General features: G+C 35.5%; 1 protein-coding gene across 3 annotated transcripts in view; it reads right to left on the reverse strand.

The window, feature by feature from the left end:
* smarca2 (SWI/SNF related BAF chromatin remodeling complex subunit ATPase 2) overlaps positions 1-13,249 on the reverse strand; it is a 63,002-nt gene that overhangs the window by 15,529 nt on the left and 34,224 nt on the right. For all 3 annotated transcript variants that reach the window (XM_028456804.1, XM_028456806.1, XM_028456805.1), the window contains 6 exons: positions 11,179-11,345; positions 7,776-7,939; positions 7,445-7,672; positions 6,983-7,060; positions 3,912-4,130; positions 2,695-2,918 (listed from right to left, as the gene is read on the reverse strand). In XM_028456804.1, coding sequence (XP_028312605.1) covers positions 2,695-2,918; positions 3,912-4,130; positions 6,983-7,060; positions 7,445-7,672; positions 7,776-7,939; positions 11,179-11,345 — 1,080 coding nt within the window. The remainder of the gene's footprint in view (positions 1-2,694; positions 2,919-3,911; positions 4,131-6,982; positions 7,061-7,444; positions 7,673-7,775; positions 7,940-11,178; positions 11,346-13,249) is intronic.

Genomic DNA, 13,249 nt, shown 5'->3' on the forward strand with positions numbered 1-13,249 from the left:
CCTAGAATGCGTATATTGTACAGATAATAGAATTTTTTTCACACTTCCTCAAGAGGAGAAATCATGTCAACGTATACAAGTTCTTGTAAGCGTCTAATAGGCAGTAATCTGCTTGTCAAAAAACAAGAGCTTTTTATTGAGGGAATCACCCAGAAATAGACTGAAGACAAAAGCTGATTTTCAATTACATCAGTGAAGCATAACAGATAAACAGGGGTTCAGAGAATGTATTTAAGAAGGCTAAGTTAAACTCTGTGAAAAACATCAACGTTTTTAGAAGTAATTTGATGTGCTAAACTTGTAAACAGTAAAAAAGCACATTTGAAAGTGTATTGAATTCAAAAGCAACAGGTGAAAATAGAGCGGATTATTGTCCCTCATTGGTTCCAACACGACAAGATATTTCTGAGTGCCTGATGTCCCATTAATTAGAAACTGTAACACCCAGTTTGGAGTCTCTGCAAGTGAGGCTCTATTTCTTGAGTGTTAATGATAGCTCAGAGGTAGAAGTCCATCAGAAATTCATTGCAACTGGGGCTCTGAAGGGTTTGAAATAGGTGGTTTCTTTAAACAGCTCACAATGTTTTCCTCCTCATGCATCTGCCTATTTTGATTCTCATTTGTGCTGTGTCACTCTGAGTGTTAAGCAGTCACAGCGAACCTTTTACTATGTTGCAAAAAGATTCATGCATAAATCTAATATTGAATGGGCTGAACTTTGCCTGCTGTGCTGCTTAACAACTCTCAAGGGATAAACATTAAATCAGTTCCAGGAAGCTTGAATAAAACTTACATTTGCTGCACAAAACTTGGAGATAAGATGAGGAAAAAGCAGCTTTGACAAGAATGCTAAATCCAAGTCTACTATAGTCAAACACGTGCCACAAAAGTAACGAAGATGCCGAATGGAAAAGATTAATCAGCGAAATGGGGAAAGAATCTGACAGCTGGAAAATTAAGAAGCAGTTTCCCTGGAAAGAGTTTCATAACAGCAGACAGTCAATGCTGATTGGAGCAGTGGGAAAGCAAAAGCAGGTGTACGTCCATCGTGTTGTATTGGAACGAAGAAACTCGACTTGAGATCAACTTGTCAATTAGATAAGATAGAAAATTAGGGTGAACAGATATGCAATTTAAACCCAATCTAATTAACTTTTAACACCAAAAAACTCATCTCTAGCAGAAACAGCAGTGTGGCACATTCAAGTGAATTCACACTCGCTACAAATGATAAATGCTTGATAGCTCGGCAAGTCAATCGACAAGAGCCTCAGATGTCCTTCTTTACTTTGTCGTCTACGTTGAAAGTAAAAAAAACAAAAAAAAAAAAAAACAGGTTCCATAGAAGCACAAACCAGATTGAATTACAAATTTACAATTCATTGGCCTTAAGTCAAAAAAAAAGAGAAACTCGCAGATTTGTTTTCAAAGTTGCTCTGGAGCTTCAAGCCCTGCATTGTTTGTGCAGAGTTTGAATCCAAACCCATTTATGGTGGAATCGGTGAAGATTTTTAATAAGTCAATCTTAAGTTTTCTCTCTGAATGCGTGTATGTACTTTGTACATACCACACAATAGAAGTGGTATGATAAATAAATAACGCATTCATCCGCAGCTTGGATTATACAAAACAGACTCAAATGAGTCAGAGATGTACTCGAGACAGAGAGATCTGTGTATTGTTGTGAAAAAAGAAAGAGAGCACAGCCTGAGCAAAGTTAGATCATATTCACTATACCTGAAATAGCTAGATTAAAGCAAACCAGTTTATTATGACAGTCTAAATATGAAGAAAATGGTAATAGTCTCTCTTTACAAATAGATCTTTTTACAACAACTCACTATTTTATCTACACTTGCTCTGCCCATAGAAATAGAGGGATTTGGATTTAATCCTGAGTATTAGGATTTATAACACTACAATTTGGAGTTTGCCATTTACCAATTTAAACAAGGTTCTTAGGCTACGTTCTAGAGCTGAGTGAAAAAATCGATTGAATCAATCTTGAATTGATTTCATTGAAATTTTCCAAAATCAATTCATAGGTGCTGAAATCCATTTTTTTACCCTAACCCCTGCAGTAGTCTCACACTATAGTCTGGTGTTACCAAAGTTGACAACTGCGCCTGCTCACCGCGAGAGTTCATTCAATTCAGTGCAAACATGGCAGACAAAGATCTGTTGGGTGAGCCGCCCCAACTAAAGTCAAAAGTTTGGAACCATCTTATTAATATCAAAGTAAAATCAAAAAGATCGATACTGAATCAAACTTGAATCATGATTAATCGATTCAAAACCTTATTAATCAAAATCGAATTGATTCAAGAAATTGGCCATGATACCCAGCCCTACTATGTTCAGACTGCACGCAAATGCAACTCAAACCTGATTTATATAGATTTTTTACCCATATGTAACCTGAGTTACATATGGGTAAAAATTCCATAGTTTACAATGTGACTGCTGTCTGAACCGTTGAAACACGATAAACGCCACAATTCTGCATCCCATCTCTACCACAGAGAGTGACTGTGGTAGAGATGACTTTCAGTGGAAAAATAATAATTTTAATCTTAATTGTACTTGGAAAAAATGCTAGTAAATGTAATCATAATGTAGTAGTAATTTAACATTGATAAAAAAAAAGAAAGACAAAACAAAACATTTGGTGACATGGTGACACTTAGGACTTACCCATCTCTGTAGTTGATAACCGTGTCAACAATGGTGTTCATTTGTTTGGTGAGTTTTGGTGGGTTCGGGGACAGTTTCTCCGCTGGCGGTCGTCCACGTCTCTTCTTAACCCTTGGGCTGCCGTCTTCTCTGCTCGTTGAGCCTTTGTCCGGGCGCCTTTTGCGTTTACGCTTTTTCGACCGGATCTCCTCCTCCATTTCCTCCAAGTTTCCATTATCAATGGCCTACAGGATGTAACAGTAAAATTATTTGCATATTATAATTCTGATCTTATAAATGCTTATATATGTACAGTATATTTCTTCCTCCGTGCATGGTCAGAGCTCTGTTTACTCAGTGCTATGTTTTTCTTTCACAAAACGTGTCTTTTTCTCAAAGGAGATTGTCTTTCAGTGTCAAAAAATCTCAATGTTTTGCAGGTGTCCTAACTGGGAAAACAAATTCCCTTTCACTCTGTTATGTGATTAGCTAATGCAGCTTTCCTTTTTATCCTATAAGAAATCTGTGCTGTTACTGTGTGATTGCCACTTTTCTTCCTTTTTCCACGAGAAACCTCTTCATTTGCACCTTTTTGTTCACGCCAGAGCTCTGGAATAAACTCCTTCTGGTCCATTTTTTACTTTATTTTATCAGACATTTTGTGTGTGCTTGAAATTGCCATAACAAGGACACCAGAGGCACTGTAAATTCAACACCCAGGGTGATTTCTTAACAGACCAAGCATGATACTTTTGTTAATAAAATGAAAATCTAAGCTTAAGGTAACATAAACTTATTTCTTCTACCTCTGCCTCGTCATTCTATTTTTGACATTGTTTTTCCTACTAACACATGTTACATCATACTTGGAGTCGGCAACAAGGTCATATTAGTAATGCATGAAGTAAAACTAGTCAAGCCATTATGTGATGAAAGTCAATCATTATTACATTTTGCGTAAAAAGCGACTCAATGGCTATAAACTTAATATCACCCTCTTTCTTTAAAGTTTTATTTTAACATGTTTTCCTTTAGAAAGAGAAAAAAACTTTCTACTTTTTTGTCATTTAAAAACAAATTATCTAACATTATATTTTCCAATTGCTTCAAGTACAAAACACGAAGCTACAATGCAACTTATCAATTTACACTATCCCCCAATCAGATTTAACAGAAATTCAATCGATCTTGACTCAAGACTTCTACATTTTATGACCAGAATAAAGCAAATGATTTACCCGTAACCACTGTTTTTCAGTCAGCGCGTCACTGTAGTCCACGTCCTGACGACAGCGTGATCCGCGACCAAACAACTTCTCCTTTTCTTCTTCATATGTGAGCCGTTCCACCTCAGCATCATCCTTAATGATCCAAGACGGCAGCTCGTCCTCCTCCATCAAACGAGGCCGACGCTTTGGGTTTCCGGCGTCCTCACGGCGTCGGTCCAAGTCCATGCGCTAAAAAAACAAAAGAAATGACACAGATGCTTTTACACTATTCTCTTATAAGTTTAATCTCAACCAGGGCGGCAGCGATCACATATTACATCTCCTTCATTCCTCCATTTGCAAAAAAAAACCCATCAATTTACTTGCACTGGTGCTTTATCACCTACTGGCACACGGCTCTACACAAACTTTCTCAGTTGGTCGCACCAGCACAGAATTTGGTCGGACCCTTTTTTTTGTGAGGTGTACAGCATAGCCATGCATGCTAATGATTAGCTGACTGAACTGGCATACCGTAGTTTTGCATGAAGTAAAGATTGACAGTGATGTGATATTTGCTAAATATTTTAATGTTTTAATGTCAATATTACGTTTTTCTGCAACAAGCAGTGGCTGATGCATTTGTTTTATTTTTGTCCACGTGTGGCTAAGTTTTGGGTCAGTGTACAGTCATGGTTAAGGTCTATGGATATTGTTTTGCGAATCAGACCACAGAATATTTTGCTGTGTGTTTTTAAAGGTAAATGTACATACTTTTTGAACATGATTATCCTGCTGGGTAAAATGTCTATTTTTAAAGCTAAAACTAAATCAAATTTATGTATAAATCACTTTCAGAATAGAGTTTGTCGTCAGTATATGCTAGAAACAATTACAGCAACAAATAACAACAGAATACCTGAGCATGAAAAAAAATGGATTGTTTGCCAACTTAAGTTAAAGATATAGTTATTAGGTGTACTTTCTTACAGGTGTGCCATTTGTTATGTTATACATGATTTGGTAATTGTGTTTAATGATTTTTTGATTAGTGTTATTGATTTCATTTTTCATTCTGTTATGTTATAAATTTCCATTTTCCTTTTTTTTAATTTCTATTTATATCTTGCTTTCCTGTCACAACACTATGAATGTGTGGATGATTGTGGTTGTGATAGTGGTATGAAAGTAAGGGGGAGTGATTGGGGTGGGATAGTTGCTGGAAGCCTGCTTTGTTATTTTATTCTGTAAATACATGAAAAAACTAAATAAAAGAAAACACAAACAGTGGCTGAAATAACAAGTCATTTCTTTGATATAAGTTTAAAAGAAGATGTGACAAAAATGTTTTAAATAACAGTTACATGTATTCTGTTTTTTATTTTGCAGAAATGATAAACTTGAATTAACTTAACAGCAGCATAACCAACTGAACATCTGCATTGCTTAACTCAATGAAATTCAATTCAGAGGGTCCAGCTCTTATAGTGGGGTCTCCTAACCCTCTTCCTCTGGGAGAACCAAAGCTGAACATCTGGCCTGGCATCATAGTCCATCAGTTCTGGCCCCTCGATGCTGATTCTGGTGAGGTCCTACACAGTATCAGTGTGAAGACTGGCCCTCGCTGCGCATGTACACTCTATCACTCCGCTGTGCACATTCTTGTGGCTCTTATCTGGCTTTGTCAAGCACTAATACTGTGTTCAACAGGAGTGTTGGGACTTGGGTTGGGGTAAATTGTAATCGCGTAATTTTTAATGAATTTAAATTATGGCTTAATTGTAATTTTTATAAACTGTTTCTGTCGTAATTGTAATAAATCTGAACTGAGTTCACATAATTGACTTTGTAATTGCCATGAAAATTCTATAAAAACTGTCAATTATAATTTAAAGCTAAACTGGGGAACCATGTTAAAGTTATATGTACAGTTCTACACATTAATTATTAAAATATGTTTCATATCAAACTTTCCCACATTTTACCAATTAAAAAAAATCTATAAATCTAATGGTATACTGACACATGCTCTGATCCCCACACCAAAAATATTAAAACCTATATTTTTATTGATTAGGAAGCCTAACAGTGTAACCAATAGATAGCAAAGAAATAAGATAGATAAATATTTTTTAGTGTATTTTACAGCTGATTTAGGATCCATTATCATAAGAGATGCTAACAGAAAGCTAACACAAAACGAAAGTTCACTTTTATTAAGTTATTTATTTCAACTGTAATTGAACTTCAGTAATTAACTTACTAAAGGTTAAAAAAAATTGTCATTTATTTGTAATTGGGAAGAAATGCTGGTCACTGTATTCGTAGTTTAATAGTAATTGAACACGGGTAATTGAAAACGTACTTGTAACTGAAAAATGTAATTAACCTCAACCCTGGTTGGAACAGAAGCTAGCACACTGACAAATGTGCTACTGATTCTGACTTACTATCTGCTCATAAATGTGATTGAGACAATATTACAACATGTAAAATACTTGTAACTGACCTAATACAGACCAAAAAAAGGCCTGACAATGACAGATGTGTGTTGTGCATTGCATAAAAAAAGAATGAGGAGGAATGCAAAATGTAGAATAGACTACTTTTTTCCCCAGCAAAATAAAAATCTATATTACCACTTCTCACCCTTAATAGATTTGAAATGGAACAGAATGAACTGCACTTTAATCTTCTATTGTAAAAAATGAATTTTATTGTATTTATCTCAAGTTGATATGTTTACTTCCACTTGTGCTGTATGATTCAAAGTGGAGAGATTAGCCCACACAAAAAGAGGCTAAGTAGAAACACACTCCAACATTGGGATATGATTCACAGTAATGAACCATGAATGAAATTAAATGCCACTTCAACTGAAATAAGTTGGTTTCTATGTTTACTTATAAATCCTGTTTGTATCTTTTGTTAGTCTTTCTTTTCAACTTGTTATAATTTTCTACTTAATGCCACTTTCACAAAAGAAAATACATTTTACCTTGGGATTATTAAAGTAGATTCTGATTCTGACAGGGATTATTTTTCTATCAATTAAATCTGTCACATTCACTCTGTAGTGCGTATGCAAGTCATTTCCTTACCATGAAGAGTTGAAACTCATCTTCATTGCGAGCTATCATCTGGTTGAGCGTTTCCTCATCTGGTACCTCATCTTCCTCCTAAAATTGCAAGCAGACATCAAACAAGAGATTTGAAAAATGTGCAGAGATAGCAGGGACAACTTCTATTTTTACCACAGGACACATAAGTGGAATAGAGCATTATAAGACTTTATTAAATGCTAAATTTAAAGCTGAAATTGCATTACAAAGCTAGGTTATACTATAGATGACTATTTAAAGTGAAAACCACAATGTAGCTAACTCAAGATAGCAAGAGAGCAATCTCTGAGCAGGCAGTAATTTAATCAAAAATGATCATCCATAATTCATCTTCTGGGAAATGTATCTATTATGGGCCGTGTGTATGCATTCATTAAAGGCAGAGAAAACCCTAACTCAGTGTGTAAAGCTGTGATAGAACAAACCAGATACAGACCGTACCTCATTCTGCTCTTCGTGTTCTAAAATGGCCTGGAGGAAGACACGGCGCTCATGGCCAGAGGATTTCTGGTCAAACATGCCGGCCTGGATCACCTTTTGATCCACATTCAGTTTGTATTTGGCAGCAGCCAGAATTTTCTCCTCCACACTGTTCACCGTGCACAGACGGAGCACTCGCACCTCGTTCTGCTGACCAATGCGATGGGCCCGGTCCTGGGCCTGCAGGTCCTGAAATCAGCAGGGAAGGAACACAAATCTTATCTTCAGTTATCATATTACTTGATACTGCTTACCATTAAGAAGGAAGCCCATAATAGAGCGAGGGACGGACCTGGTGTGGGTTCCAGTCACTGTCAAAAATGACCACCGTGTCAGCAGCCTGGAGGTTGAGCCCCAGCCCGCCGGCCCTGGTACTGAGGAGGAAGATGAAGTACTGAGAACCCTCTTTGTTGAACTTTTTCAGCAGCTCGGCTCGATCCTCTGACTTAGTTGATCCTGACACATTCAAAACAAGAATGTTTAAAAAAAATATTAATTGAAGATCAATTTTAATGTATGATTTATTTACATTTTTCAAAGAGAAAAACACACAGACAGAAATCACATCAAATAATATACTGACCAAAAATTAAACAGGAAATAATAAGAGATATAAATAAGTCAGCCTAAAATTGAAACAAAAAAACAAAATTAAACTAATAATATCTTAAGATTAAAGTCATAATATTCTGCAAATAGAGTAGTCATTTTGAGAATAAAGCCGTATCTTAAAAGTCCCCCCTCCATAAGTGGTGGGAGTGGTGGCCTAGTGGTTAAGGACGCTGGGCAAGATGTTGAGCAAGTCCCTTAACCCCAAACTGCTCCCCAGGCACCGTAAAATGGCTGCCGACTGCTTCCCAGGGAATTCCTTAGAGAATGGGTTAAAATACCGAGGACAAATTCCATATATGTGGAACAACATACAGTATATGACCAATAAAGGCAAAAGCCCAATTTAATTAATTTAATTCAATTTAATAAACGACACATCCAAACCAGCCTGAAAAGTGGCTTTAAAGTCCTTAAACTGATAACACTGTGGTGATGATAGGCCAAAAGGCTCAATATTCAAAAATAACTAATCTCAATAAATGTCCCACGTTCTCCATAACGCACACAGACAAGATCATCGTTTGTATTTCCATTTTATTCTCATAAAAATACAATTTTATTCTCAAAATATTATGACTTTAATCTTAAAATATTATGACTTTCATCTCATAAAATTCTAATTTTATTAAGAAACAACTTTACTCTCATAAAATTACAATTTTTATCTCGGATTTTTACGACTTTAAACTTGTAAAACAGATTGTTTTTATTTTAATGTGGATTTAATACGCCCTTGTACATGGATATTGAGGTTTCTGCCTGCAAATTTGAACATACCGTAATATATTTTCTTGCATATGCTTTAAAGCCATTTAATAATACCAATAACTACATTCAGAATGCTTTGGAGGCATTGAGTGATTTTTATTCAGTGTTTTTGCACTTTGAAGAGATGCAGAAAAAAAAGCATTGTTGATAACATCCTCCCATTTTGACTTGTAAAAAAAAAGCTGAGCAGAATGTTGCATCAGTGCCTTTTGAAGGACATTTTGTGTGTTAAATAGTGAAGTAATAAAAATTAAAATAAGCTTTAATTTAGCAGTAAATTGGTTGAATGAGACAATAAACACATTCACTCCCCAAATCACTTGTCAATCAAAATTGCCATGACACAGTTAATGGTTCAAAAGTGATGCAGTTTGCTGCAATTGGGAAGAGGCTCTTACTGAGTGAGCGAGAAAATCAGAGTTTAGTTTTTGCCAAATCATATCATACAATCACATACATTTGCCTTGATTAAGTGACACACACTTGTCTGATTTACCTCTGAGTATTCATAATGTTAATGTGCAATTGGTGCATAACCAGCTTTTTTGGATTGAACAGAATTTTAAAGTGACTTTAAAAAAATAATAATAATAATAAAAAAACAAAAACATTGTGCTCAATTATCAGCCAGTTACATTTGTTTCCACCAGGTTTCAAAATCATCAAAATATAAATGGAACAGAACATCAGTGAGAGTTTCTCTGTTTAATTGTCAACTGTCTTAATTATTTTTTTTAAGGTGCAGAGGCATATTTTCTAAAAACCAAAAACAACTGCTAATGAGCAAAAAAAAAGGTGCATGTGATTAAAGGCTGGAGCCATAAGCAGTTGGTGTGCATTTCTTTGACGTGGCAGCATCGTGTTTTTCCAAAAACTAGGAGGCATTTAGGAAGTTATTATTTTAAGATTGCTGCTAGTGTGAAGTTCCTATCTCTAAATAGAAAGGAATAGAAGCTTTTATTGTCATTGTAAAACATGTAAAACAAAATGAAGGTGCTCTCTAAGAATGAGAAATGAGAAATGACACACAAATAAAATATTGAAAAAATAAATATATAATACTATAATAATACTCAGCACACTAAGTACACTATAAACATTACTATAACCCGCAATATAAAAATATAAACTGACCTGTTGATCAGATAAATAAATATGACACAAATAAAATTTCGATTTTTAATTGCTAAATTTGTCCAATTCCATTTAAGGGTTTACCCATTCCCGTGTCACAAATGCATCACGTTACACTTTTCCATTTCATCTTTCCCTGTTTAGATGACCTTACAGGCTATTAAACTTCAAGAAATCATACAAAGCACACAAACATGGGGTTAATAGAGTCCACTATGTTATTAAATTTACATTTTATATGATGATTTTTGAGTGTTATGCTGAAAATTGTGTTGCAAGAGCTACGTTAGCCACAATGCTAGACCCTCAGCCACAGGATTAAGGAAATAAATACCATGGAAAACATTATTTGTGAAACATTTAATTACAGCCAATTGGAGATCCTTCTGCTGCCAGGTAAAATGATAATATGATAACTAATACACTAACAGCGAAACCTGTTGTATCAGTGCTTTTTCCATTTGAATGGAGTCAAAATATACTGAGCTGCTAGTTCATCACAACTTTAGACACACACCTCAGATTAAGGTTTGCAGTCACAGGATAACTTGATTACTAATCCAACTGTAACACCTGGAGGCAGAATTGGACATATTCGTCCAATTGACACACTTTCTAGACATTCAATCACTCGTTCTCAAGGGAAAAATAGCGTGTAAATGTGTAATATTGTCTCATAAAAGACTGAGTCATGTTGGGTCATGTTTTTAATAAAGAGGGAGTGAAAAAAAAAAACGTGATCAGATTGCTTTTTCCATTTTAGAACATGAATTTAGTTTTTTCCTTCTATTTTCCGGAAAGGCCCAACAATTTTTACTCCTCCTACACACCAATAGACATATTTGGGCGTTACATATCTTACACAGTTATCAAACATACCTTACTTACCCCTGTGTAGTGGCACCTTTTACATTTGAAATCCAATACTGCGCACTCAGAAAGTATCCACACCTTTTTTCTTTTCTTTTATTTTATGCTACAGCTGTGTGAAAATGATTTATTCTGGTAAAAATTCTACATATAATACCCAATTATTAGTGTGTGCTTTGTGTGAGTAAATGTAGAATGAAAATGAATAATCATTGTCAAGCAAGAGGGACGAACCAACTCAATTGTGCCTTAGATGTTTTACACTTTATCGTCCATCGGTGAACCCTGAGATCTACGATCAATGCACTTACCATCAAGACGTAGGTACTGAAAGTTGCGGTAGCTGAAGTAGTCCTCCATGATTGTCATGAGAGTGGTCATCTGACAGAAAAGGAGCACTCTGTGACCAGTGCTATGCAGCTTGGGTAATATGCGATCCAGGAGCTCAAACTTTCCAGAAGCTCGATAGAGATCGGACCTGAATGGAGATGATGACACACAGAATGATACAGAGTGTGGTGAAAATGAAAACTGAAGCAGTCGTTATTAGGACAAAGTACGCTGGTGTTGGCCAATATTTCTCTGACTCAGACTATGATGATGGCTCATAACAGCAGCCCTGTGAGGCTTACAGTACAATCAATATTACATACAATACAACTACAGAGCAGAAAAATGAACTCAAACAGATATACAGTAACACATAAAAATCTGACCCCAAAATAAGACTGATACCCTAAAACCTGGAGAGATGTTTCATAAAGGTTTGCAAATTTCCCCCACAAAAACTGCAATAGATTCAGTATTTCTACCAGAATCTTCAGTTTTGCTAAATAAATGTCAACCTCATGCCTCCAACATTGCTTTGTTGAAAAGAGAAATGGAATGACATTTTGTGCTTTAAAAAACGTGGCAAGTCAAAGCCTCCTATGGGGCTTTTCACATGCCTGCTTAAAGTTATTTGTGCTGCACGACAATAATCAAGCACAGCAGAGATATATGGAAGCTCAAAAGAGTCATAATTAAATAAACTAGTACAGTTCCCATTGGAAGTATGTATTCATATAGTGGGAGCTTAAGTAGAGTTGTCAATTATTGCCAAATGAGTACCGTATTTTTCGGACTATAAGGTGCACCGGATTATAAGGCGCACTATCAATGAATGGGTCTGACCGGGTCTATTTTCATACATAAGGCGCACCAGACTATAAGGCGCACCGATTTGTTATTATTATTATTAAGACGCGTTAAGCGAAACAAAATAGTCAGATAAGTCAAACTTATTCAACTCATTAACAATAACTCTTAACATTGTTCAAGTTTAACACATAAAATACAGAACAATACACTCACTTTTTCAGTTCAGTATGTTGAAGCACAGTACAGGTACATATCACTCCGCGAGGCGCCTGACTACGGTAGCCCTAAAGTGCCAAAAATCCATCAAGCAGTGCAGCTTCATAGTTTACCAAAGTTGTACTACAGCATTTTGACATATTAATTTCATACATAAGGCGCACCTGATTATAAGGCGCACTGTCAATTTTTGAGAAAATTAAAGGATTTTAAGTGCGCCTTATAGTCCGAAAAATACGGTATGTGTTTGAAGGTTGGATGTACAAAGAGGTGTACATACTCTGTACTCTGTAGTGTTATAAAGGAGTATATTTGCAGGTGCAAAGTAACTACCTGCACTGTAAACATAAACCTAGCTACCTGTCCCGGTTGCCGTGTCGGACTGTGCTCCACTGACATGCACACGCCCGGGGACTGGCCGCGCGCATGCGCCCGCTCTCTCACTCAAAATAAATACATTCAAGCTAGACACATCTCACTGCACTTTTCTTGCTTTATTTTTTTATTATTATTAATACTTTTATTTATATTCCTTCCCATTTCTACCACTGTGCCAGTCAAAAAACGGCCATGACTGGTGTACAGGAAAACTAATCGATCTTAAAGGATTAAGCAGAGGTCCAACCCACTAGCTTTGATTGACAGACCAAAATCATTCTACTGAAAAACAACATTATGAAATAAAAAGGCCATTGTGGAAAAGGACATAATGAAATAATGTTTTTAATTTTCTAAAATCTTGGAAAATAAATAAAAAGTCATTATTTTAAAAAGTTTGACATTGTATGAATAATTATATATAAATATATAAATAATATATATATATATAATATAAATTTCATAATAATATTACCTTATTTAACAATTTAATGGCCATATTATATATTTGTATATTATTTATCAAAATAGTATTTATTTCTATTTATTTATTTTGACACTTTTGGGCTTCCCTATAGATACACCACGCCGTAATTGTAACAATGTGAAACTTGCATGAATGAAAAACTATTTATTCCTTTGTGATTA

Source organism: Gouania willdenowi, chromosome 9 (genome assembly GCF_900634775.1).
Source record: "Gouania willdenowi chromosome 9, fGouWil2.1, whole genome shotgun sequence".
Classification (NCBI taxonomy): domain Eukaryota; kingdom Metazoa; phylum Chordata; class Actinopteri; order Blenniiformes; family Gobiesocidae; genus Gouania; species Gouania willdenowi.